At 38.2% G+C, this 27995-nt stretch overlaps 2 protein-coding genes, 1 long non-coding RNA gene and 1 other non-coding gene across 8 annotated transcripts; 2 read left to right on the top strand and 2 right to left on the bottom strand.

The window, feature by feature from the left end:
* Window positions 1–29: 29 nt before the first annotated feature.
* On the top strand, window positions 30–22668 carry LOC149740093 (MOB kinase activator 2-like). Of its 4 annotated transcripts, XM_089872570.1 has the most exons (6): window positions 30–192; window positions 867–937; window positions 17421–17575; window positions 20712–20808; window positions 21084–21208; window positions 21328–22668. In XM_089872570.1, exons 2-6 carry the CDS (start codon window positions 918–920, stop codon window positions 21762–21764), a joined length of 834 nt encoding a protein of 277 aa, XP_089728696.1. In that variant the 5' UTR covers window positions 30–192; window positions 867–917; the 3' UTR covers window positions 21765–22668. The 4 variants fall into 4 exon arrangements, with proteins under 4 accessions (XP_089728696.1, XP_089728693.1, XP_089728694.1 ...); XM_089872567.1 differs by lacking the exons at window positions 30–192; window positions 867–937 and adding an exon at window positions 4087–4327; XM_089872568.1 differs by lacking the exons at window positions 30–192; window positions 867–937 and adding an exon at window positions 11404–11711.
* On the bottom strand, window positions 5776–11143 carry LOC149740095 (uncharacterized). Its single transcript, XR_016384419.1, has 2 exons — window positions 10208–11143; window positions 5776–9960 (listed from the first exon to the last, which is right to left on the bottom strand). It is a non-coding gene; the product is annotated as an uncharacterized LOC149740095 (long non-coding RNA).
* LOC149740094 (U1 spliceosomal RNA) lies at window positions 13663–13826 on the bottom strand. Its single transcript, XR_016384509.1, has one exon. It is a non-coding gene; the product is annotated as a U1 spliceosomal RNA (small nuclear RNA).
* Window positions 22669–23670: 1002 nt separating the features above from the next.
* On the top strand, window positions 23671–27903 carry LOC149740092 (checkpoint protein HUS1-like). 2 transcript variants are annotated; one of them, XM_089872571.1, is made up of 7 exons: window positions 23671–23829; window positions 25565–25692; window positions 25851–26030; window positions 26312–26449; window positions 26697–26812; window positions 27223–27383; window positions 27438–27903. In XM_089872571.1, exons 1-7 carry the CDS (start codon window positions 23778–23780, stop codon window positions 27521–27523), a joined length of 861 nt encoding a protein of 286 aa, XP_089728697.1. In that variant the 5' UTR covers window positions 23671–23777; the 3' UTR covers window positions 27524–27903. The 2 variants fall into 2 exon arrangements, with proteins under 2 accessions (XP_089728697.1, XP_089728698.1); XM_089872572.1 differs by having other exon boundaries at window positions 23700–23752.
* Window positions 27904–27995: the final 92 nt, after the last annotated feature.

Raw genomic sequence — 27995 nt, 5'->3', positions numbered from 1 at the left:
ACGGTACCACAACATTAAGGACATTTAAAACTTTGTTTATACTTAAAAGGTTCGGCTGTCATACTCCTATTGCTGTTAACAAAGTAAAACTTATGGTGTGACTTCATTTATAGTCAAAGATTTCTGGAATCGGTTCGATTACTCTCGTTTACTGACCTTAGTGAAGCTTGCATAAACAAATTTAGTGTGACTGTGAGTTGTTTTTTGTTTGTTTATTTATTATACTGTTTTAATAAATCAGTGAGTTGTTAAACTTGTTATACATATGCAATATGCGCTTAAGTTTCTGTTCAATGTAAATTTAATTGAACACCAAGTGTCTTAGGTACTTAGGTAACTTGGGTATTTGAACGGTGGTCAGCAATATGTAAATATAAAAGAAAAAGGCTGTTGCTGTTTAACATACCTTTAAATGTATAAACACTTTGGTTATGTATAAAGATAAATTATGTTTATGTACTCTTAAGATTTTGTAAGGTCATTCTATGCAATATTATAAATAAATCCTGATTTAAAGTTTCACAGCATGATTACTAGGAGAATGACAATACATAGTCTGCTTGAGTTTTGTAAATGCAGATTTGACACAAAGGCCTTATGTACCTAGTCTGATATGCATCACACCTGGGATGGCAATGTGGGCTAACTCAGATTATTTTGCCTTGGTTAATCAGTAAACATTAAACCAATAAGATTTTTATATTACTTGATTGGGTGGCTAACTACCTTTGCTTATGTACCCTACTATTTAATAAATAGCATATAGTACCACAGCATTCGTTAAGAATTCGTTTCTATTCTTTTTAACAATGTCAGTGTTATGATGTTTTATTTATATATAATATTGATTTGATTATATCTTTCAGATCTTTCAGGGTTGCAGTTTTTTGGTAAGAAGTTAAATATTTCAATGTGTCATGATGGATTGGCTTATGGGGTGAGTGGAAAATATATATACATTTAAATTTACACTTAAGTATCAAACAGTTTTATATTTGTTTGTATCAATTTGAAAACCTTATGAAATTTTATTAATTGTATCTGTTATATGATCCAACTTTATTCAAAACATGACTTGAGAGGTTGTGTCTTTTATGTTAGGGTTTTTAATCGTATAAAACTGTAGGTAAGGACACACTAATCTTGCTACACAAGAGTCAAATTTTGTTACAGTCTTCAATATATAATAATATATATATATATATATATATGTAATTTTTTCACAAGTTTGTGAATAGAATTAATAGAAGGCAATAAACCTAAGTATTGATATCTATAGAAGTGTTAAGTAGAAAAAAAGATTTCGATTTGAATGATCAAATATTTAAATTGATATAAATTTCTTATTTCCATAGCCAATAGAAAAAAAGTAATTTTCATTAACTTTTTGATTTTTTATAAATGGACTGTAGTAGTTGTTTTTATTATGCTTAATATTTATACAAACAGACTGAATAGCCATGGGCCCATAACTAAACAGTGCAAATAATGTAGGTCTGTACGATCATAAAGTTTGTGATTGTGATGATGTAATAGTTGTGGGCTGTTTGTTTAGCTTGTATTGTAAGCTGAATGCATTCAATGCAGATGCACAAACACTTCATTAAATGCAGTTGGTAAATAACTTAATTTTAAAGTTTTGTGCCTGAATAATGAATATCGACACATTCTGGTTGTTAAGAAATGGTTTCATTTTTAAACAAAGTGTTATTCTTGTTTTGTGTTGTACTTGTGGTTAGAATAAGTCTTTTTATTACTTTATTTAAAGGTATATATATATACATTTCTATATACATGTTAAAGTAGGTTTCCAAAAGTTTTATGCCTCATCCTAATTTTCTGTAACCTCTAACTATGTCTATGTAAGCCACATCCCAGCATAAAAAACTTTGTCTATGTAAGTCACATACCAGCAAAACAAAAGTTGCATCATGATTCATGAATCATGATTTTCCTCATGAATATTCATTCCGTGTTATGAGCAATCAAAATGTGACTTTTACGCGCACACCAATGAAATTTAATCAATAAATGGATGGGAAGAGGCTGTTACAAAATCAGACAATCTAGCTAAAAGATTGTCAAATGTCAACCATATGTGGTGTGAGAACGTGAACCCATATTACCCAGACCCTAAGCCTAAGCTATTGCTTTATGATGCATTGGCCACTGGTGCATGCATAGTAACAGACTCACAATAATGTTCAAAACAAAAGTATTAGATTCCATTTGACTTTGTTTTTGGTTTATACGTTTTTATGTTGTTGTGTAGTAAAACACAAGGTTGTCAGACTACCAGTACTTGCAACTTTGCAAAGAAATGTGTGTGCTATGTTGGTGTGTGTTAGTTTAAATGTACCTTAAACTTTGAGATTGGACTACCGATTGTGAACACCTTTTAAGTCATTTGCTAGGTGGTGCTGTTGAGTCGTCTGCTAATTTACGATCGCCAAGCGGCGCTGCTGGGTTGTTGATTTTCCTTCACAATATAAAACAAGTGCGAACAGTATGTATAAATAAAATAATGTGACCACTTACCATTAATTTGTTAGGATATATTTAGCATTACGTCATCATAGACCGTTCAGTACCTACGCCGTATTTATCAGACCGACGTGATGGTGCAAATTTTAAACCCGGCAACACGACCACGCACTCGTTGTTAAGCTAAAGCACTATACACAACCTTTGTATTTTAACATACGACTGACATCCGTGACATGTATGATGAATTTAAATCAGTCACATATATTTCCCAATCACAATATTCATGTCTATTATTCCATATATAACTTATTGATATTATTCGCTTCACTAAATGCAACGTAATCCGCGCGCTTTAAATACATTGTAATCCCCACTTTCTTTAATCGAATTTAATCTAAAAGTAGATCATTACTACGTCATCATTCCAATTCACCGATGTTCTTTGTAGAAAACTGGCAAAGGCCTTTGGTTAGGGCTTCACCTTTCCAATTAACAACAGGCAACTCCTGGCATATTTGGTAAAGGTGATACCTTTCATTGGAAACCCCTGACGTTGCTTGGTTGCACAGGCGGCACGGTCAATGTACATTGTGTGCTTTCTTTGCAGCATCAATAAGGTGTGTAGGTAAGGACGAGGTTCGTTTCAGCTTAAAAGAAAGCGAAAATCGATTTGTATGTGTTGGTTCAATATAGAATTTGTGGTTTTGTTATCGACTCGACTGAACAAATATCCACAACGTTATAAGGAAAGCAGAATTGCCTTTATGTCTGCGTGTTTGTCCGCTATTTGCAAGAATTTGCACTTTCCCATAAAATTCGTGTTCTGACGGAAATAATAGTTAGTAGATTCGCATTATTTGTTCTTAATGCTCAAGAAATAGCATCACGGTCATCCGTGAGTTCCCTGCTACGGTATAAGATCGTTTGCTACCGGTGATGTGACTCTATGTTAAATATCTTCGACATGACATCGCTTTGTCCAGGCCTTTGTTGACACAGGGGCGCGTTGCTTTCAGGTATTCATGCGATCATACTATTCGTTACTATAAAAGACAAATGGTTAGGTGCATATCGGTATTGTTGCGCTCAGAAAAGAGCAGACAATTCAAAAAGAATTTAAGCTGATTCGTTTTATTAGAGAATTCGGGTGTGTCGTGGTGAAACCGTGCCTGTTTCAGTGTATTCTAGGTGTTAGTTGTAAAATATATATTTGTCAAGGTTTCACCACAAATCCGGGTGAAAATGTCATAAAGCTATCAATGGAGTCAAATATTTCGGTAATTCAACATCTCGGCCACATAGCACGACCTGTTTTCGGTGAACGCACGATCTGCAAACAAAAGGCACTCGCGGTAACCGCTCCCAAGCGTTTCAAATGTGGAAATCTTGGACCTTGATTTTGTTGTTAGCTCTTGAGTGTGATGCGTCTGGTTGCGTATACACGTGGTATACCGGGTTCTTATTGATTAGTTTTTTTAATGGGAAATTACGCTGTTTAGTCAGACAGAAATTGCATACTGAGTAAAAGATAGTTTAATTGGACTGTAGAGAAATTTTAATAATTGAAATGCTGTTTATTTAATACAGCAAGGTTCTGTTGTCGTAAATGTAGCAAATAAACTGAAACAAATTCTGCTGTCCTGGTGTTTTAAACTGGAAACTGTGACTTTTTCTTGGATAGCTGTTTATGTCTCCTACTTGTAAGTTTGAAGCAATCTTCACATGCCGCCTGTTACGTTATGACCCTCTGCATCTCAAAGTCGGATTTACGTCACAGAATAAACAGTGACGTCATGACAACTTCTACGTCAGCAGTGTCGCTGATTCTCATCTGCTGCCGGTTGGTTGGTTTAATAAAATTAGTTGATTCCATATTTACACCTTATTTATAACAAAAAGATTTTCACCCGAACTGTATACGAATGTAGATTCCATTCCCCCATATTTTTTTGTAACTTTGCCATATTTACCTAATAGCTATTTCTACAAACAGTTTTGTTGTTGAATTGATGGCAGGTTGTCGTTTGTCGTAATTATTTCTAGACGGGCTAAGCCTATATATATAGTATTGCCTTAAATTCTGCAAAGAGCAAGCATATTCCTTAGTGTAGGATCGCAGGTGTCTACTGCAGCATGAAATCCTAACTTAGTTAAAACAACTAAATTTGCCGCCATTACAACACATGACGCATGTCACCTTCACAAGTGGTTTTAATAAAAGCAACTCATCCTGGGTTGTTGCATTTCACTTACAACAACAGCCAATGTTGATGGCGCGAATCTCACTTTTCATTTACCCTAATTTTTTTACGCTTTCTTTATTTTCGATTCGTTGCTGCTTGCTGGTCTATGTTTCGTATCCGTCATTATGCAAGTTCAGTCATGACCACCGTGGTGTGATGCAGTATACTTCATGCAATTCAATGCAGACACTTAGTAAAACGTCGTGATCTGTGTTGGCCACCCACGAACATGGTTGACCTCGAGAAATAACTTGATGCGGGTGTGCTACTCAATCCCCAGACGCACTAATAACAATTTAAATCCTACCGAATATTTACCAATTCTTTAACGATATGTTATAAAACGAAGTACATTTTTCTATCCCTGTATTGTGAATCAGGGATACGTTGGTTATCGTGTTGACATATAGTCATATACAGTATTTGATTTATCTGGTATGTGGGTAAGCGCCCCGTCGGGTCCTTTAGAACTCGTTGTATGTAAATTAACCTTGCAAAATTGCCCATTAAAAAAATGCAGTCAAGTGTCCACGTTAGCTTCGCAGCGGTTCCACGTGCGAAACAAAACTTGAGTTAACTTCTACAGTTACATCCGTGTTTCCAGTAACCCGACAACTGCCTGCTTCTCGTTTCTTATATAGGCTTCTAAATCTGGACATTTTTTTCTTCGTCTGCTTTGTTTCAGTTGAGGACAAGGGAGTTTCGTTTGACGTTTATTGCTGTAAATCAACAGGAACGAGTCGACCAATCATTGCTCGCTTACCAAGTTATTCGACCGTGATAGCTCGTATTCCCTCGCACCTGCCATGGAAACGTTTTCTAACGCTGATTCTTATTTACTTATTCTAACGCTGAGTTTTTTCCTATCTAAGTCTTTGGGTATTAACCATTGATAAACGAAAGGAAATTTTATTGCAAAGTAATTTTCCCTTTCACATATTTGTTTTCGCCGCTGAGTATACTTTCTCGTCGCTAGATGGCAGACCAGTTGTCTATAGGGTAAGGTAAAACTTTGTCGCAAGTTGAGACAAAGACAACCATATGATTTTATGTGCCGCCGCCCGTATTCTGTCCGGATATGAGTGTGTTTGTTTTTTAAATCCTCAACGGCTTTCCGTTTTTTTACCACAACACCAATCTTTCGTTTGCAACGCTTTCATACATGGCATCAACGATCTTCATTCTTCGTATTGTATTGTAACAATGCCACCATTATTGCGTGTCACCACTCGTTTTACCTCAACTGACAAGCATCAATTTGCTCGTTAGCTTTCTATTTTTGTTCTAGCTTATAGGGGTTAAGCTAATAATTCTAGACGATCGAAATGTCACATGAAGAAATTGCTGGTTGTTTGTGGTATATGGCTTCACGTTACATTCGGCAATATATTCCTATTTTTACTGTTTATCATCGTGTATTAGGCATTGACGATTGGTGATCACAGACTATAACAATTTTGAACAACTTTAACACTGTGGTAATTCATTAATAAATCCACAAACATTTATTTTGCTTGAGGTAGTTGTATTCTGAGTGTTGCACTAAAAGCACTTTATCTGTGTTTTCATTCTCGTATGCAATTGCATCTAATTGAAAACTTTATTTTCCTTACTGCAGTCGAGCAAATTCCCGAATCCCCAACAGACGAGGGTTCAGCTTCATAAAATTTTAACCGTTATCGAATTCCGTAACTCGTTTAGTCGCTGCAATAACGCAGCCATGTAAAGAACAAATCGGAAGCTATACGCCAGCCTGCCAATCCCCGTGAACCCTGCCCCTTCTATACAATTCATGGCGCAAAATTTGTTGACCCTTTGTTAGTCGCTACTTCCGTACACGTCATTGATATATAATCACGTGTCAGGGCCAAATTAGTGTTTTGTTCGTTACTCGAAACCGTTCATTATAATTTTACCACGAATGGTTTCTTCGTGCATGATTAATTGATTGTGTGGGCTTTACATTGTACTTCACCCAGGTATCGATTCCTTGGCTTTTTATTTCCATCTCAATTACGTAAAAAGCGCCCTTTGTTGCACAATTTTGACGTCAGAGCGTTGAAGCTACAATTCGACCGCACACCACTGGTTCGTTTCCAAGCTCTAATTGCGTTTTTACTGAGCAGTTGCTAGGTGGTTTAGGATAATCCCCCATTCTCCCTGAACAGGTTCATCCAGCGTAAAGCTTTGGTGCTATTTATATAAAAGGCCGTTGACGTTCCCGCTTTTGACTTGTTGTTGTTCTGCTTCGATTCACCCACCACTTTGCTCCTGCCAGTGCCACAGCCCGACAATGTTTCCGCATATCACAGCGTTTTCATTTAATTTCCAACCAAAGTGCGCAGTTTGAATGCGTGACCATTAGTGCCTAAAACATTATATGTCAGTTGGTTCTACAATTTGTTTTGTTTCATTGCCATTGTTTAAAAATATACCCGGCAACACTGCGTCATGGTGGAAACACAAGCTAGTCCAAATGATGACATTTTGTCGCCGTAGGAAGGGCGGGGTATGGGTGCGTACCTCGACGTCAACACCACCTTAGCACGCAGCAGGGAATCTATCCTGGGTGCTTTAGTTCAGTATTGTAACCTATAATTGTAATATACGCACGTTCAAAACTTTATCGCTGCTTGCTTATTACTTGATAGTATATGATTAACCTCGAAGTAAGAAACGTGCATATTGAATTTATTGGATTGAGTCACGATCTACTGGAATACAATAAACTCCAGTAGGTCATGATTTAGTTAAGTGTCAGGTTCAAGATTGCTTTGTACAGAGCGCCACAACACGTCTCGCTGTTAATGCTTAACTAGGCTAAATTAGTTTGTGCGCATTGATAACGTTGACAGTAGCCACAGCCAGTAGTCATGTTTGCGCAGCAATATTAAGCGCTCCAGGTAAAAGTAGAGCTGCCTTGCAAGTTGCAACCTGTGATTGACGTGATTGTGGTTTGATGATTTCATTCGTGTTTTGGAATCGGAGCAACCGACAGTTGGCATACGCCACTATATATACGGCTTGCTTTGTTTCGTGGTACGAAAACGAGTATCCCGCAGGCTACAATGCGCACACCATATGTCACTTTGCATTATCTCGTTCTGTTCCATCACCGGTGACAAGAAACTATTTATTATTACTTTCATGTCGCACGCTGGACAAGAATAATTTGCTGACCGAACCTACTTAAAACGTTGTTCTATATGTTACCTGCAATAGGACACGGCTGTGTATGGAGTTTCCAAACCCTACGTACGTATACGTATAGGTATAGAAACCGACAGGTTCTATTTGTTTTTAACCGAGTTTTGTTTTCCTGGAACGCAATTTTACGAGCAATGCTTTTAAAGTTTTATCCGCTCCACATTTATCGTTAACGGTTAAGTAAAGTTTGCTGGTAAACGTAAATGACGTCATCGCGCTTTGTGATCCCTGGTTATATGACGCAATGAGGAGAAAATAGCATCGGCAGTAGCCAGGCACACGGACAGTTGACAAAGCGCTATGTTCGTACACGCCCCCGCTCGTATATATTTTTGCTTGAGTGGCCACGGTTAAGCTGACTCGCATGTAAACACGTGTTCTCAGCGTGGCGTCAGCAAATGTTTGCCTTTTATCCTGAAGCCTGCTGACTATTGTGAAATAATTAACCAGGCTTCGATATTAGTTTTATAATATACGAGAACACACGGCAGTGGTGCTACACGTCTATTCGTTCGGATATAATTAGCTTTAAAGTCGAGATTTGTTTATTCCGATATTTAGGGCGGCAGAGCATTGAGTGTGACCAGCCATGTGTTATACAGTGTTATATTAACCGTGAAGTGCGCTCACACGAGTTAGTCATCGGCTACTAGCCAACCAAGCACCTTATTAGGATATGTCGTACAATTAATATCACGGTTTCACTTCAAGACTTCGCTCCTTTGTGATACGACATCCAACTATTGTTACTCAGGTAGTTTGGTACTCGATGAATGAAACGCGATAGTGAAGTGAATAGTTTCATTTAGTTCTGTTCGTTCTCCATCCGTTGCGGTTACAGTATGTTGTTTTGTTCAGTGTTGACAGTTTTCCGTCGACTGCTGCGGTCTGTGTCATGATTCATTGCCATGTAGTTTAATACATTTGTGCGCTGGTAGCACTGTTAACCACTTCCGTGAAAATTTAGATTAGTAATCGTAAAGCAACCCCGGTGTTGGGAGGTTCAGGTCAGTGGTGGTGATTTAATGTTCATGAACTGCTGTAAAAAATAGATCATTTCGTAGTCATTAGTCAAGTGTATTTACGAATGCGTAAAATTCATGTCATCATATTACAGTACAGCTGCAGTTCAGACATTCATTATTGTGTCTAGACGTACTTTAGATGATATGAACAGCCCGTAAAGATAAATGGGTAAAAATCGGCAGTAGCGTTTAAAACAACTGATGTCACAATGTCATTTCGTATCTATTTTCGTGTGCGGCAATGCAGTCCGATCCCAACCAGACATCAAGCCTCTTATTGGCTTGTGGTCTTAATTGATATGGAGCCAAGCAACAGCTGTTGATACTATGACCAACCCGCCTTCTTTTATGCCCAATTAAATCGGATCTCGTCGATCATTAGATTTATCGTTCCGCTGAACAAATCGCACGCAATATCCTATAATTATGTCGAGTTTTCGAACAGATTAGAATACGGGTTCCTATTCTATGCGTCTCCGCTGCATGCGGTTTTGGTCTTTTCCGTGACGTCATATCATGCCACAACAATCACGAGTCGTACGATATTATGTTTGTCATTAATTTTCATCACTATTGTACTTTGCATAGCAAAAACGTGATCTCACATCTGTTTGCTTTGTTGTTCACGCGACTGTTTGCCGTTTCCGTTTGCGTAACTTGGGTAAACATGGCAGGGAAACCCCAATATTGAGCTTCTCTATTACTTTCACGGTTTGGCCCGCTCTCTTGCGTTTAGGCGCGTTACTCATTTACGCCAGTAAACTTGACGACAGACCAGCAGACGGTGTTATCAGTCTGTCTCCTTCAGACTTTATAGCTCGCGTTAGATCCTGTATACGATGATGGCCTACCCATGTCTCACCTTAGAAGGTGCTCGATGAATGGAACGCCCATTAAAAACTACTGTCGTCGTTATTTTAGATGGACTCGAACCAGTAGTAATCCTCATTTGCCCATATCTGCGACTCCGTACTGCAGTAATTGGGCGACAGTACGTGCTATAATAAATTGATTAGGTGTGTTTAGTTCAAGAGAGAGACATATGTATATGAGCAATGAAAAAGATACATGCAGTTATTACACACATTGTGATAAGGTAACAGTGTGATATGCAACGCAATCAGAGCCCAGTCAGTGCTGAGTGTGTAGTTTCGTCTTGAGTTAAATGTGAGCTAAAAGAAAACCCATTACCTCACATCTAAAATCTTAGTTTTTCGGTGCACGCTAAATTATGTAATGTCTTACGAGTTTGGACCACAAGCGAACAGCTGATATCACCAACATAATGGTTATCCGTGATTGATCCTATGCGTGTTGCGCATATCGCCTTTGATGTAATGTTCTTATACATGTATCTCTTAAGGATTTAACCGGTGCGTATAGTTCTAAGAAACAGATGTAAGTAAAGTTACAAAGGTGACAGCATCAGTTCAAACGTTTTTCCTTTGTTCACTTCTCCGAATAAGCAAGCCGTTACTATATAACGCTTTAAATGAGTGAACTCCAATTAGTATCATATATGGGGCGTAGCTGTTGTAACCCTCCAAATATAGCTACATCGTTAGCAGGTTTAGATCACTCTGACGGTCGTTGTCAGGTCTTAAGTGGTTGTTGATCGTCATAACATGTCCTTGAGAATACTACCACTGTCACTCAAGCACGCATAGAAAGCGCTACTTCGCCACTTTAACTTTCGTATACGTTCAAACGATAAATAGCAATAAATGAGCTCGATGCGTTCTCGCGTTAATGAATACACATGAAATGCATAGCAGCAGAATTCACAGTTAATGTAGCACAACACTTACAACTATACGCGGAATCATTTTAAAAATCAGTATTTTTATATACCGAGAGAAATTGACACAGAAATTCGACGAGCAACCCAGTTTATGTTGAAGAAGCTGTCCTGCCGCCACTGCCGTGTAATAACTGTGGTGCTTAATTTCTCTTTTAGAAGCACTGTTAAGTCGTACACACGTCGCTTGTTTTTATAATCTTGCCAGTTAGCGCCTTCTATTGGTCCATGCCGGACACGGGACCCGGAAAGCGTCCGTCCGACCCGAATTTTTGTTTATCTTAATTTTACAAAGAGCTGAAATTTCCTCCTCGTAAAACGCCGCTGTCGGAGGGAGTATTTATTTGTGCGAGGTGTGAATTTGCTTGCCGTAATCGTGTTTCATAAACTCGTTTCATTTTCAACTTAAAACTGAACGAAGCACCATGTTAATAAACTGGGACGGGGTTAAAGGTTCGTGGAGCCATTGTTTACATTCTCGGCTGGGTGTCGAGGCGGCACGCACTGCTGTGTCAGAATGGGTATATACTGCGCAGACTGGAATAATCCGTTCGTCTTATCGCGGTCGCCTGCTCGCTTTGGAGCCTTGATATGCGTGAAAAAGGCAAAGACGAGCGGCGCGTGGTCCGCCAGCAATGAATCATTTATTAAAGGCGTCTTCAGTTACAGCAGTCAACCGCTTCGGCACTCGAATCGAATTTTATTTTGTTTACTGCAGTCTCAGTCTTTGCTTTACGTTCAGAAAGAGACACTGACTTAGTCAAGCATGTCCGTGCAGAGATTCACGCCTTTCTAACTTTTTGACAGAAACACAGTAAAACTAGATATTATAAGTGAACAATAGAGTTAGTAGTCCATAATGACGATGCTGGATCAGCTACTGCAGATACTTTCACCACAGAAAGATTACGACAAACGAAAGTCCGACTCCAAGTATCGAAGACTAAAAAAGTAAGACTCCTGATCATTAGTTTCTTCTGTTGTATTGTACATGGGTGAAGTCCTATCGCGGCACGCCATGGAACTTGGGATTTAGGCCTATTACCCCAAAACCTGGGGTGCTACTGCATGGACTGGACTTTGCTAAATGTTGAAGTCGGTCGTTTAGATTGGCAATTTACTTTTACGCAGTACCTAATACCGTTTATGACTTAGTGAATTGTATTAGTATATTTTCTGTAATTGTGAAGTAAATGCTTGGTTAATTTTCTATGCCCTCGCTTTCAAAGATTTCTTGTGCCGCGAATTCAATAACCTTAATTAGACGTAAACGCTACCTTGCTTGATTCAATTAAAGCGTTTCGATGTGAAATTAGCCGCGCCTTCAATTAATCTGCTTGAATATGGTTTTCAACTTGAGTTTGCAACATATAACACTATTGGTTAAGAGAGATAAATTTACGGTTGGCAGCATATGTATATAGTTTGTGTATGACGTCTGTCGTCTACGTTTTGGTTCGTCCAGTGGGAAAGGAAATCGTATGTATTCTGAATTTCTCGAATGTTTATTTACACAATATTGGCCACCACAGAAGTTGTAAACGTTACCTATTGCCTATGTGTTAACCTTGCGATACAACACAGTTTGCAACGTCGTGAATTGGTTTACATTTATTTTATATCCGATCCCCAATATAACTTAGAAGGCCCGAGAGACTTACCACGTGTACGCATGACGCAGGAACTATCGACATTTTTAATTATAATCAAACCTTGCTCCTCGGGGAAAGAGTCGGAGACCAAGACGTTTCCTGGTAACCACTCGTCTTTGTAGCTGTATTTGGGCATGCGGGGTCTGCATGCGCAGTCAAATGATTTGTAAAAATATAAGGTACACCGTCATTTAGCATTGATGCCTCGAACCTTTTATTTTGCCCGTAAACGCCACGAAAACAACAAACATTCGCTAAACCACGAAAACCCTAGCACGCCACTGTGTTTACTAAATATGGTTATTTGTGCACGGACCCGCTTAATAGCACTCACGTCTTATATCATGCTACCGTGCATGACTGTGACGGAATTTGAGACACATTGCACACCTTCGTTAGTGAGGTGTTGTCACCATGACGTATATTTCCTGCACCCTTTGTGTGTTCTGAGGATTGCCGTTTTTTTGAAAAGCTTCTAGGAACGGTGGGGCTTAATTTGCGTCAAAATAAGGTCTTTGCTTTTGTCGATAATCGATTCTTTTGTCCGCTTTCAATGCAAAGTTAGCGTCCGGCTGCGACATATTGTGTTGTTAACGTGCTATGAGCAATGCAAACGTTAAGCTAAGGTCAATATACAATGTAAGGTACCGTGTATTTGTATATCAATTACATGGTATAGAATATCAGTGAAGGTTTTCTCTCCCGGATCGACTACACCGACCTTTATAGGACAGATTTATTATTTGCCGAACGCCACTTATATGCAAAAATGATGTTATAGATACCGCTACTCGTTACGCCATTCGGCTTTACCTTATGACAGCGTCATGGCAACGTTGGACAAGACAATACGAATCACAACATTCCGGAAAAATCCCCGCCCTCCGTTAAACGTATTGTTGTTACCAACGGTCGTGTCATCTGGTGATAAAGGGGTTTAGTAATATTATTGTTGTCCTGATAAAACATATATTTTATTTGAAGTTTCTTGTTCATTGCACGCGACCTGCAGGGCTAGGTTTCGTTAGGCTATAATTGTGGTTAGATTCGACGTACTGTACAATTAAATGTGTTGGTATACCAGATTAGTGTTTATTTAGCCTGTGTTAAGCCGCAATTGCGGCATCCATTAGCCCGTGAGTGATTACTGACCAGTCCAAACAAGGTTATAAATAGCATCTAGATTTTTTTTTTTTTTTTTTTTTTTTTTTCTCTACTGCTTAGCCACTGTACAAGGATTTCATAATAGGGCAGGGATAGCGCGAACGCAGTCCCCACTAGCAGAAATTATACGACCGAGTTACCCACATTTGGGGTAATCGCAAGGGTCAGCTAAGCCGATGTGCAATGGCCTGGCCTCACCTTGGACCCACTGCCTGCCTGATCGCAGTGAAGGCCCTCGTCAGAAATGTGTTTGCGCAAGCCCTGTGCAACAGAGCGCCCTCTGCCGACAGTTTTACGTCACCGCGACAAACATCACGCCACCTTCTTTCGATACGCATTGTTGCGTGGTAGAGATTTGTGACTCCCGGCGTCGTTAACGTTATCACCTTAACTTAATTGTGCCCAAGCTCTATTACTATACCGTGGTGATTTCTATTGACCGTTCATGAAATGTATTTTAATATTAAGCCCCTGTATTTATAAAGAGTTAGGCGTTGGAAACTCAAGTCGCAAGGTAAAAGTTTTTTGTAAGATAAACGCCGATTTACCGTCCAGTAAATAGTAACTTATTTCGTCTCGCTAACACACACCACCGACCATAGTTCGTACCTCTCTGGCCTCTCTATACGACGTCACTGTTGTGATTAGCCTCGGCAGGAAACAGACGAAAGCAACGTGCGGTCTCAGCCTGTTGAGCGCAGTGAGCTGTTCGATTAAACTTTACTCATATATGTTGTTTACTCATAAGATAGTCGGCTCTAAAGTTCGTTGCGCCGGTAAAGGGAAGCACCTACAGTTAGACTTTACTTGTATTAGAATATAGAGCGGTTTATTTGTTTATATGCAGAAGTTTTAGTTATATAGGCATTTCAAGAAAATAAAAAATGCAGAACAGCTTAGTAGCCTTAGAAAATTGGGTACATTTTATGTGTTACTGCTATTGCTGTATTGATCAAAGGACAGCGCAGAGCACGTAAATGCGCCAACCGTGCCAAACTTGGATCTAATTCCCCAGCAACTCGTTTTTGCTTGTTGTTTGTAAGTAAGAAATGAAATTACCGTACTGGTATTTAGAGTACAGACTGTCGCCATAACAAAGAGTGCAGACCGGCGCCGTAACTGAAGCGTACATTATTAAGCGTATTTTGTAACATAGCAAAGGATATGTGCCAGAAGTACACAGACCTGCTGTCACTGACCCGTTATCTCAGTGAAGGAAACTCGATACCATGCATTCCTCCTATTAGCGGAAGCTTCGAGCTACAAATTCCTTTCTTCGGATTATCTCACTTAGCAGCTTAGGGCTGATAGATGACTGTTCCGACTGTACGGTCAGTTGATTTAAGGAATTTATAATGTGCTGTAACATGATTTATAATGTGCTGTAGTAGGCTTGATATGAAGCTAAGCCCCAGACAATGAGCTTTGAAGAGACAATGAAGAGAAACGAGTAAGGTACAGTGTCAGGTAGTTCAATACATTGCGTTGATTCTTGCTTGAATGAGACCTTTAGCGACTTGTCGTCGAACGGCTCGTTTTCGCTCGAGGCCTTTGTTTGTTTTGGGTAAAGCTGTCTCGGCGGTGCGGGCCTGTCTTGCGCGCCTAATTGCTAAAGGCAGCTAGTAAGACGTTGCATTTGCTCTAGACAGTTTGTAGGGGTGGCTGACTTGGTTCGTAGCATGCTTAGATCGAAGAGAGTAACTTGTTCACGGTGACGTGGCATGGACATGATCAACTTTATCATCAGGTAGGATTATTACGTGGAGTTCCCTAACTTCGTGTTCGTTTCAACCTGTCCTTTAGCGGTAAATGTGTTTTAGAAATACTGTAAGAGCATACCGTACTTGTGTGTGGGCTATTTAGTACATAGGCGTATGCCTAGAGTAGACCATCAAATGAGACTGATAGCAAAACAAATTATTCGTAGCAAACTAGGTAAGGTGTCATGGGTAAAAGTCTCGGGAATGTGCTCAGACCGGGTGAACCACTCGTCCCTTCCTTGCTAAACCGTGACGGAAGCCAGTCACCGTTTTGCTTTGTTTCTTTCAAAGCGTGCTCAACGTTCAAAATAAAGCATCTCCCAAAATCAGCGCAAACAAGCAACTCTACCACTGTTACCCACTCCTTTCCGCTCTCTGGAGTTCGGGGTAACAGCCACCTTCTGTTAACACCAAATAACAACGTTGCCTGACACATTAAGTTGGTTACCTAGCAGCGGCAAATTGTTGGTATCCAATATCCACGGTACTTTTATATCGAGTTTATGTGTATTATGTTGGATTGTTTGTTCCAGAAACAATATTTATCATGACTTACTATTTCACTAAACAAATACTTAAGCCGAATACGTCACCTGTTGTTTAAGCCTACTGAAACCTTTACACCTTCAAACGTAGGAAGGATGTTTTCCGTGTTTCTTTGACGCTGCGATTGTGTGCTGTTATATTTTGTCTCACCCACGTACAGTACATCAGTCGGTACCCACATAAAGTTGTATTTCCGCTGTATTTCTGACACTATGAACTGCGCCAAACCATATTCGTTGACAGTTTGGCAAAACACTTTTAGGCGTCTAATTTCTTGCGGTAGTGCACCATGAATTCGTGTATGACATCACACAAGGTTGGTTAAGTTAGGAAGCTTGCTTCCACACCACGTCATATTTAACGTTAGTAGATGTACGATTTCGTTTGTTAAAAAATATATTCTGTAAAACGTGCAATTATTCTTTATTATTCCCAAATGGAATTCTCAGTTTCTTACAAATGGATTATGCTTGTCACGGTTGACCCTAAAGTAGATTTATGGAAAGTACTAAACCTATATTTAAACCGTGTATATTGTAGTTTTACAACTGTCTCTTTCAGATACCGGTGTTTATCCTTTATGTTCAAAGTACTGAATTACGAAATATACAACTGTTACCTTGGTATCACTTCCTTTGCTATTGCCTTTATAGTATATCACAACGATGTTTGTATACCAAACATTACACGCTTGGTTGTTAACTTGTTATTTGGCAAACATTGATCAGAATACCCTGGTTACAACGCCATACATCATATACGCCAAGGCATGATACTGTTTGTTACAATTACGATGATCAGACGGTGACCCAATACCAATAGCATATACGGCGGGCATATACGGGTATATACCGAAGCTAGGGAAAAAACGTCTTGTTTGCTGTATACAAATACAAATTTGGGTATATGTGCTTTTCGATTCGTTGTAGTCCTACAGCATTGCTACGTAATACTAGAAGTTAAACTTCCAAGAACATATCGCGCATTTTATGGTGTCACCAACCATTATTTAGCTTGTTAGGTTTTTACCATATTGGTACATTAATCTCGATACGTAGAAAAGACGAAACAATTTTTATAAGGTATATATTCTTATATGACGCACGTAAGTGCTATTAAACGGTTTTAAACAGCAGTTATTTTCGCACTAAAATGTGATACCAACCTAACCGCCAGTTTTACTTCACGTACGGTTAATTGCCCAGACCTAATTTCCGAGGTGTATTTTTATTCACGCATACCACAGGATGCACTTTATACTTATAAGAACATATCACTTAAATAACACGTCTTTATTAAACTTGAAAGTCGTACAGGTTCTGGGCTAACCGCATGTCGTTGCAATGTCAATCCACTTAGTCAAGCATTCCAACTTTAAGTTATGGAGGGCCCTGTACGGGGTTATTGTACCCGGCGTTTAGTTATGTACCTATGTCTCTTGGATACAATTTTGTCACTAGCCTGTCAATTACCTGGACATGCTGCGCACACTACATGTAAACTTCAGAATGAATTAAATAAAAGTTATTCCCTTGCAGAAAAGGAAAGAAGAATGACAAGAAACCAATAGTCGAAGAAAAAAAGCCATACCTGGACCCTGAACTGTTTAAGCAATTACCCGGACACGTTGATATAAGAAAAGTGGTCACCAAACCGCGAAATATAGACGAGCGAGAGTGGATAGCAACTCACGGTGAGTGCTTCTTTCGTTTATTTAGCGTCTCACGGCCTTAAAAGTGCACTGTTGAAATCAAATACTACAAAACTGAGAAATTTACACCGGTTCAAATTCTCCAAACATTGTATCATTCCGTTATAAAACAAATATATGAAGAGAATCCACATTAAACTCGTCTTATACTATAAGTGGCACACTGATATATAATCATCAAATAGTCTTCTTTTAATTTCCCTTTTTAACCTTTGGAACCAGGCACGCCTGTTTCTCTAATTCAAATCCACTGCGCCCGCTGTGCTCTTAATTCGGCATCGTGGTTTCAAAAAGTTTAATTAGTATTGGAACTTGTAATATATGCCATCGCACGGTGATCCAATAACACTTTAATGGAAACCACAAATCGCTCTGAAAACCGCAAATCGCTCCGAAAACCGCAAAATTTTACGAAGGATAAAAATTGCGTATAGGTGTCAATTAAAGTTTAAAATGGGAAAATTCGAACAGTTCAAAATTAGAGCGGCAATACTAAAAATATCGGTATGTGTTCAGCAAGTGTTAATTTTTTAAGAACTTGTGCCCGAAAATGTAGACATTTAACAGCCAAATGTTTAACTCATCTTATTAAAAAGGGTAAACCAGACCATATATTCTCTCATTTAACAAAGAGGTGTAAGGATATAAAATTACAGTAACGTCAACAGCTTCTGTATAATGACGTACTTTATATTACACCACTACATTTCATCGTATTGTTTGTAGGTCACCAGATCCACCGGTACTTTCCATTACTTTCTGCTTTGTCAAATTAAGAATACCATATGCGTAACCACATTCATTTGTGACCACATACGTATCAATTATGTAATTCCACACTCTATTATTACCACAGTAGAAATAGTAACAGTTGCTCATATTTTACAACTATTTATCATACCTTCCTATTACAACGCTTGCACAACGTTGAGTCATTTACTTCGTCCTTAAAACATATTTACACATATCTGTACACAGACTTAACCATTTTCTTGTTTTGTATGTTTACCCAATACCATATGCTTAGGTAATAACTTGAAAAAATTCTTACCTAAGCTCGCATTGCATAGAATGTCATATATTGTAGGTTAGATTTAACTACAGCCTTATTATTCCAGTTTAAAATAACTTGACATATAGTCTCCATTCTTTCCAAAGTCTTTAACTCCCTAAAGAGTTATAGTGACGCAGGTAACGCCCGACACACGCGCATATCTATCTTTATCACGTCACCAACCGCATATATACCCATTATGACGTCACAGTTGTATGCAGTAAATTGCAGCGCACTCCAGCCACCATTTAAACCACATTCGTTTCATATCTTACACCGCAAATACATCGCATATTAAAATTCCCGCATCGTCCCCATTGATCATATTCCAATTACAACCCCTGGCTGGGCCACTGTATGCAGATAAGGGAATTAGAAATAGAGTAATTTGGGGTAAGATGAATACCGTTAGCACATAATATCCCATATTCAAATAACAAGTGTTTTTAACAATTAACAGGCTTTTAACAAGAGAATATGGTATACGGTTCTGTAAATATTCTTTGTTTACTACGAAACATGGCGATAAAAGAGAAATAATGGACTATCTTACAAGAACTTACTATATCTCTTTCATATTTGACCCCCAACACACAATATACCAAGCAAGCCAATAGCTATATCTCATGTGTGCTTATGTGTTTGTATAACCGATTACATCCCACTCGTGCCCCCGCCCATATATCGATGTACAAACACGCCATGTACAATAAATGTTATTCACTGTACGATTACGTCATTGTAAATATATCTGCACTGTATTGTCGTTTGTTTAAGTCAAAAAGGACAATAGAATTCTTTCCCCGGTATGAAAAGACGTCGCTATTTCGCCATTCGCGGTGGTATAAATACTCGGGTATTCGATAACATCTTACCACCCCATTACATACAGACTTATGCTAATGTAGAAAGGCTCTGTTACCAAACTCTCACTAAGCCATTATCGCTGATACTCATGTGTGCTTCCCACTTTAAATGCCCAGCCCAACTATTTTAAGTAAGCCACTAGAAAGAAAGGATTTACATAAAAGCACACAGTCTGTCCACCATTGGTCTGGAGCCGCTTTTTCTAAAGCTTCTCAGGAATTTCCCTACCACAACGAACGACATTCCTGTCTACTGGGTAAACATCAAGGCAATTTTATCGAATTAATTGAATGAATTTTATGGCGTTCGAAGTACGCAAACCATTGTCAACACTCATCCCTTATGACGTCGGTTTTATTGCTCCAGAAGGGCGTTAAACGATAACTGCCATTGTGTAGTTTGTATTTTCGTACCCAAGGCGTCACTACATAGTAAAACTCGGTCGTTAATGAATAAATATTTCAGCTATAAAATGTTTCATATTAAACTCTCAGACGACGTCAATTCAAACACATAGCATTTACCGTCTATCAATCAAACGTATACGAAATTATATTTCATTTTCATACCTTTTTCGAATATACATTTATATTAGTCTTATATCGACCCGCCATATTTAGACGAGCCTTTATGAAAATCGTTATCAGTTATACAGCTTATAGCAGATGGTGTTCTTTGAACTGAAACACTTTTTTTGTGATTTATTGCAGCTCATTAAGTGACGTAAATTTTATTTATTTCTTCGAATACAATAGCGAAAATAAAATAAAACAACAAAGAGAATGGAATTAGCAACATAACGACATATGTTAATTGCTCAATAGTTTACTGTGGACACAAAAATGTAAGGGTAAATTTTCTATACAATGAATGTTCAGTACCAAAAGATTGTTATGGCCCACCGAATCGCGTGTATTCGTGTCCTGCACATACTGTTCACCCCAAAGTTAGTTCACCCCAATGAACGTTATCGCATTACTCGCTTCTGTTCAACTCAGCCGAACTTTGCTAATTGAATTGTGAATGCAACGCATCGATACGGTGGGTTGCCGTTCCCAAAGTGCCAAGACGGTGCTGTTTTGTCTATTGCACCCTTTGTGTGCAGTGTAATACCTTTAGAAACGTTTGTATTTGATCCACGGTTTAGATTCAATGTAGATTTTACGCATAAATATTAAACACTTGTTCTTTTTTCAGCCATCGCCCTTTTCCACAATATTAATCAACTGTACGGGACGGTGTCGGAGTTTTGTACAGCCGACACTTGCCCCATCATGCAAGGACCAGGACAAAAGTAAGTCACAATATTACCAACTACCAATATCAACATGCACGTCCGAATCATGGAACATTCAGTAAAAAAAAATGTGGTGTGTTGTATCACGAAAAAAAAACTTTTTTCCAAACTTTCTTCGTAAGCTATTATTGTCAGCCATGTTAAAAGTCTTATTAAGCTTTCCTGGCACTTATTTTAGGTTACTTCACTGTTTATGACTTTATGTTGCTGCATTTCTGAGCTCATTATTTTTTAAACACCATTTTCTCTCGATTTAAATCAGTAAATTTCAGGCAATACGCGTGGGTAGATGAACGAGGGAAGAAACTGAAATGTACGGGACCTCAGTATGTTGATTACGTCATGACTTTCTGTCAGAAATGCGCGAGTAATCAAGATCTGTTCCCTACTAAATATGGTAAGTTAGCGCCATTATAGCAAGTTATATTAGAGAACCTTAGTTTTTACCCTGAATTTGCTCTATATCTGTACGATAACTTTCCCAGCAACCGCTTCATATTTGTATTTTATTTTCAGCCCAAACTTTCCACGAGTCTTTCTACTCGGAGATCAAGAAGATCCTTCGCTTCCTCTTCCACGTCATCGCGCACATGTATTACTCGCACTTTGCTCGCTTAAAACAAATGGACATGGTCGGCTATCTGACCACGGTGTTCAAACACTTCACTTACCTGGACAGAGACTTTCATCTCGTCGATCGTCAAGAGACTTCGACCATGGACGACCTAGTTGAGGCGATGGGTCTGTTTAAGCCCATGCCCTCGTCGAGCGAGACTTCTGTCACAGAACGCACGACTGGTGCTTGTTCAGCGGCCGAGTCGCCATCGCCCAGCGGGAATCGTACGCAGCAGACCCCGACTCACTTCCATCAGCAACAAATGATGCACCTCCCGCCACGCAACAACGGAGCACCGATGAGCATCCGAAATTTTCAGGGTTGGACGCCGACGTGAGGAGATTCTCATGTCTTGCTGTCTTTTGCGTGGAAGTGAAGGAGCCGCTGAGTCGTGCGCGTACAGCGGCAGCGACAGGTCAACAGATCACAAAACACGGTGCTCGAGCCATCCAAAGTCTGTTCTGTTAGAAGAACACTTGCCTCATGCTCCCTAGCTGGAGATTTTAGCTTTGCAATTGCGTCCATTAATCGGGAAAATGATGGCCAATGTAATCGACCATCTCTACATTAATGTCTTCCAGAAAATTCTATAGAATGTCGCCTAAAGTATTGTTTTTATCTGCAAGCAGCTGATGTAGCTTACTCATTTGCCACAGCTGCAGCAATACAGAGGGAAAATCTATTATATTATCGGTGCCATTAAAGTGACGACCCCGCACACCACATCGTCGTCGATGTGACACTTAGCCCAATTTTTATCGACTTTCTACTATTTATTCTTCTGTATTGTTGTGTATAGGAAATAGTCGAGGTCGAGCGCTTTAACGTTTCTGTAGCCGCATCAGTTTATGCACAGTCATGTAATGTTTACATTTGTCAAAGAAACATGCCCCAGTAGACGTGTGTTTACCTTTAAAAGAGATATTGAACACCCAGCCAACAACCGGCAATTTTTAATGCATTATTTGGCCGTTTTAAATGGCAGTCCGAATACGTTAAGCGTAGTTTCGACCACGACACTTATTCCTAACGAGAGGCACTGCAGATTCGGTGCCCAAGTTAGCATACACACAAACTGCAATACCTGACGCATAAGCTTTTTGTTCCAAGTGCGCCGTCCAACGCCCTTGCACTTGCTGTTTCCACTGCGCCAACGCTTTGTTACTTCCGTTTTCAGCCGCCGTTTTTGTCGTTACTATATTATTATTATTTTGAAGAAATAAAACACTGTTTTAACACAAGATTTCGTATTTTGGTTCTATTTGGTTTTGTATTAGTTTGTTTGGTGTTAGAGCAGAAAGGCAAAGAATGTAGTTTGTTTCACGAGCATGCGATGGTACGAACTGCGTATATGAAGATGTAATTTTCTTAAGAATTTTATACACATGCTTCTTTCATTTATACTTTGGGGTAATAGTGCAAGATCTAAATTGCAACACCCTGGAGTGCCCCGCGGTAAGATTTTAACCGTGAAGATTATATTTAACCTTTTAAAAGGCGCTGTAGAATGATTTGACGTCATTTAAATAGTCGCATTTGTAGTTTTTAACAATGAAGTCAAATGGACTTCGTGCTAGGCTCGTCACCAATAATTATCGTGACCACGGCCTACTAGAGATCTCTAGTAGGCCGTGTCGTGACCTTGGGTTAATAAGGAACCATGAATGTTTAAAACTCCAGTTGTGTTTGGTCATGAACCCCGTTACGAATGACGTTATCCCAAAGCCAATATCATTGTATTGCGTAGTAAAGCAACCATAACCTTTATGTGCACTTGTGCAGGCTGCAGTGATTGTTTACTTTTTTTAACATTGTTCAAACACAAAATCGTATTCTAAACTCTGTCGCCAATCCAGTTCAAACCGACGCAGTTAACCTTGCAGATAAGTTTGTCACACAACCACCTTAGTATTCAACACTCATATAGCTGGGCTAAACCAAAGTTAGTATGGGCTAAACCAGTAAACAATACTTAACTCGGAGCACTGAGCTGTACATATAACCATGATATCTATGATTCGGAGGTACTGTCTCCAGCAGACATCATTACGCACGATACAATTCTCAAACATTAGGAATGGAACATTTCACACATGAGGTGGCGACATTAGGAATGAGATGAACTTCACGTACTTTCCGCTAATTGTACTAGACACGAAAACTTATGAGAATCATATTCCACCCAAAAGTTAGTTACATACATAACCCGTAGCAGACACTTTATTCTTTTTATTATGTATTCCATTTAGGGTAATCCCCGTATTTTTCGCGCGAATTCTTAAAGAATTTGGTTTTAGTTGTCATTTGTTTGTTATTTGATGCTTGGTAAGTATTCCATTACTAATAAGAAATGAGGTTTCGCGCTAAAGTTGTCAACATCGATTGTATCCATCACTTTACAAGTACGATGCGTTTTGTATTGTTATTTTACATTTATAATACTGTATGATTACGCTTACAATATATTCCTGAATAAACGTAATTTCTTTACATAGGACTATACAAAGAAGTGGACACACTTTTTGACAAATACGTTTCTCTATTCTATGGGAAGCAGTGATTTTCACGGTTTATACACATAAGATTTAAACCTCTAACCCCTAACTCCTAACCCCCTAACTCCTAACCCCCTTACTCTAACCCCTAACTCGTGCTAACCAAACAAAAAACTTTTAAAAAAATATTTCACTGTGCGGAACTCGAACCCGGTAAAAATAAAACAAAGAGAGTAAACGACTGAACGCTAACCGTTACACCACAGACTCACCGTTAGTAAACTGAACGAAAGAGCGTATATAACCGACCTAATATGGAAAAGATGTTCTTACTAGTGTTTTATGTATTTAGAAACGTATTATAATTATTTAATTAATTTGTTTTACACTTATTAACACTTTGTAGTGTTGTTTTGTGCGTTTTTACGTATTTTTTAATTTAAATAATTACCGATACCTAGCGGAAAAAGTGTACCGTCTTCTTCGTATAGTCCCATGTAATTTCTTTACTGTCGCCTGGCGGTTAACGGCAGTCTTTATAACATGGGGAAGCACTAGTGAAGAATCTTCCTGTACATAGCAGAATAGGCTGGTGGAAAGTTTTTGTGGTTGGTGGTTAAAGGCTTAGCTGTTAATGGTTAGGGGGTTAGTAGTTAGTGGTTATGGGGGTTAGTGGTTAGGGGTTAGTAAATAAAGTGGGGGAGGGAAGACTCCTCACTAGCAGGGTTCTGTTTCATACACCTCGTACCCGCTTACGAGTCAGGAGTCACTACCTATGTAACTTTGTAGGTGTTTATTTTTTTTATTTTTGTTTTTTATAAAAATGATAGCTGAGAATTTGTAGAACCAATTAATGCGTGCTGATGACTGGGTTCAGCAATTGTCGTTACGTGTCTTGTCAAAAGACTTATGCAAGACAATAGAAGCAGTGACAAGCTTTGTACCCGTAACCTTTAGGTTAGAAGCAAAATAAATGGCTGCGGTTTAGTGAAGTCTCAGTCAATCCACTTGTTCAACATTTTACTGGTTTTTATATAACAGTGTTGTGCTGAGAAAACCTTGCTGATTTAAACACTTTCTCTACTTGTTGAGTGTAATAGTGATTGGATAGTGTCTTGATGTGCAACAATTCTCTTGCATTAATCCGTTAGCGGGTGAACAGTAAACATTTTGGTTTTAAAATATTCCCTTTTGTTTCACTGATAGGCCTGTTAGTTTAACTTTGAAAGTACATGAAACATGATATGTCAGTAATCTCACAAAACATCTTTTTGCGCATTTTTTAAAGTTGATTTTTCAACATAAACACCCAACTTTTTCCCCAATTGAAATTTATTCAGTGTAAATCATTGAGGCCTAAGGAACATTTGGAAAACAAATTTTCACAGATCACCAGCTAAATGAATGCCTTCTCTTGTTATCTCACAACCCTTCAAAGAATACCTCATATGATTTACAGGGTATTGTTAGGCCACTGTTATGTTTTACCTAGTTTAAAAAGAATCGCCGAAAAACACAGCTTTTTCAAGGAAATGGAGAATTTTTTATATCATTGTGTTATGTTAAGTGTCATGTTATCACCAGTTTCAAATATTTTGTTTTAATTAAGCTGCAAATTAAAGCCAATTATATCTCTTTTCAGATGTTGTGAATACCATCAGCAAGCTATTAAAGAAATGTTCTATTCGATTAACAAAGGAAAAGATGTTTTTCATTCTTCCTGATCAAGTCGCAAATGGTGGAGTTAGCATGTGGTGTGAATTGAAACAGGTAAGATGTTCATAATCAAAAACATAACATGAATTTTTTTTTATTATTTTATTTGTAATAACAAAAGTCATGTTAAATTAATATAGCAAAAAGATGAGCATGCGTACTGTGTAGAAATAATGCTTGCTTCCATAGCGTAACTATTGTGTTTATTTTAGGCGAATTTTTTTGACGAATACCGAATGGATGGTGTGAATGAATACGAGTTAAATGAAATTTATTTGGAAATTGTTGCTGAAAATTTATGTCGTGCAATAAAGTCTGCGAATAATGCAAAGTCTTTGAAAATTAAGCTCACCAAAAAGCAAGTTCCCTGTCTCACTGTGGAAATCGAGTTGGTAAGGAATAACCCTTTGACTGATACTAATGGTAATTAATGACTATTTTTATTATGTTTTAAATTGCAACTATTAAAACACGAATGAATTAGTTTGGAGCAATAATTATCATGCCCAAGAACACACTGCCCACAATAGTAGCAAACTAGTAAATCAGACATTAAACCTGGTACACCTAATTAAAATATAAATGCTAGCCACCCCAAGACTATAAATCATAGTAGAACTCATTTAACATGTAACTGAATATGCTTCTACATATTATATTATTTTACTTCCAGCCATCATTATCCAGCACTGCACGGATTGTGACGCATGACATTCCTGTATCCGTTATTCCCAGTAGTCTGTGGGGTGAATACCAAGAACCAGAGATGCCAGACTTTCATGTCAGTTTATGTTTACCGCCTCTTAAAACTGTAAGTATTTATTAAGATATTTTCTATGGATGTCATTGTCAACAGTACAGGCTTGTCTATATATTCTTCGTTCGACAATTCAAAGCAGCAAATTACAAAAAAATTTGAAGCTGAGAAAATAAACAGTTGTTTTGAGTGTAACAGACTACATTGGTTTTAAGGCAATTAGTTAGGTGGTCACTAAAAACCATGAATTCCCTTGCCTAAAATACAAAACGCACTTTTTCAATTGTCTTCACTCCTGCAGGTGAAACACATTGTTGAAAGATTGAAGAATCTAAGTAGTTACCTCACTTTGTCTGGAAACCAAGAAGGAGATTTTGCTTTGAAAGTTGAAACTGAACTCGTTTCTGCAACAACCAGGTTTATATTAACTTTTTGATTGTTTGTAAGAATATTAGTGTGTAAATGATACATCTACTTTTACTCACACTTCAAACCTATTTGATACAGTGTGTGACTTGCCTTAAACCTTACTTACTTACTGTATTGAATGCACCAATATACGTATTCTGAATTGTATGGAAAAGAATGCCAGTGGACCCAGCATGTACATGCATGTCTTTTCATATAAACTTTAAAATGCGTATAACCGCCTATGGGGCATTACCGTATGTCCATATATATATACTATTTTTGCACATCAACATAAAGAGTATTTTGGTATAGTAGGATTGTGATCCTTAAAATTATTTTCCAATTAAAGTACTGCTACTTGTTCATGTTATTATATTTTATTTGATCAAATATTAAGTAAAAATGATCTACATCAGGTTCAGCGATCTTGAAATCCCTCCCTATGATCCAGATGGGGACTCCCAAGCTCCATCAAAGTTGTGGCCACCAAGTGAGATGGCATCGGCACGAATTGATGTCAAGAAATTGTTACAGTTCCTAGCAGGCCAACAGATCAACCCATACAAAGTGATTTGCAGTAAGTTCATGCTGTATAGATACATTACAACATATCTTAACTATTTACTTGCAGATATAGTGGATCAGTCCGCTGTACACTTCTTCCTTGTACATGACGACATTTCGTTGCAATATTTTATCCCAGTAGTTGCAGTGTAACTCAAAAAGCATGAAGTTTTTTATTTGTTTTTTTATTGTTCTGTCTGGTTTCTAATTTTTTTATCTGTGGTTTACTGGTTTAAATAACAAGCGTGTGGATTTACTGTAATTGTTAATAAATTAATAAGCTTATACATTGATTGACAGGATATGTATGCAGTATGCACAGATATTTTTAAATTCTGGGTTAAAATTTAAATGTGCACCTATATTGCCTGTTAATGGTTGTTAAAAGCTTGTTTTATTTTGCTTATTTAAATTACTTTTATATGTCTGTATTTCATTTAAAACTGTCTGTTTTGCAAGTATACACTTTGGCGTGATCTAAACTGTTTTCCAATTTGAATTGGTATAAGTAATTACACGAACAATATTCAGTATTTATTACAATCTGTACTGTGTTCTACACATAGACAACATCAAGCTCTCAGGGATAAAAATGTCTTGTGGTTATTATATGCAACACCGGGAA

Source organism: Ciona robusta, chromosome 2 (genome assembly GCF_009617815.1).
Source record: "Ciona robusta chromosome 2, ASM961781v2".
NCBI lineage: Eukaryota > Metazoa > Chordata > Ascidiacea > Phlebobranchia > Cionidae > Ciona > Ciona robusta.
Note: the sequence above shows the minus strand (reverse complement) of the source record. Positions and strands in the feature narration are given on the sequence as shown.

Excerpts from the sequence above, each read along its gene's own strand:
- LOC149740092 (XM_089872571.1), top strand. The coding sequence starts at position 23,778 with ATGAGGTTTCGCGCTAAAGTTGTCAACATCGATTGTATCCATCACTTT. Across the intron at positions 23,830-25,564 it reads TTGTATCCATCACTTTACAA|ATGTTGTGAATACCATCAGC; the intron begins GTACGATGCGTT and ends ATCTCTTTTCAG. Across the intron at positions 26,813-27,222 it reads CTCGTTTCTGCAACAACCAG|GTTCAGCGATCTTGAAATCC; the intron begins GTTTATATTAAC and ends GATCTACATCAG.
- LOC149740093 (XM_089872567.1), top strand. The coding sequence starts at position 4,227 with ATGACCCTCTGCATCTCAAAGTCGGATTTACGTCACAGAATAAACAGT. Across the intron at positions 4,328-17,420 it reads CTGATTCTCATCTGCTGCCG|AAAAGGAAAGAAGAATGACA; the intron begins GTTGGTTGGTTT and ends ATTCCCTTGCAG. Across the intron at positions 21,209-21,327 it reads TCTGTTCCCTACTAAATATG|CCCAAACTTTCCACGAGTCT; the intron begins GTAAGTTAGCGC and ends TTTTATTTTCAG.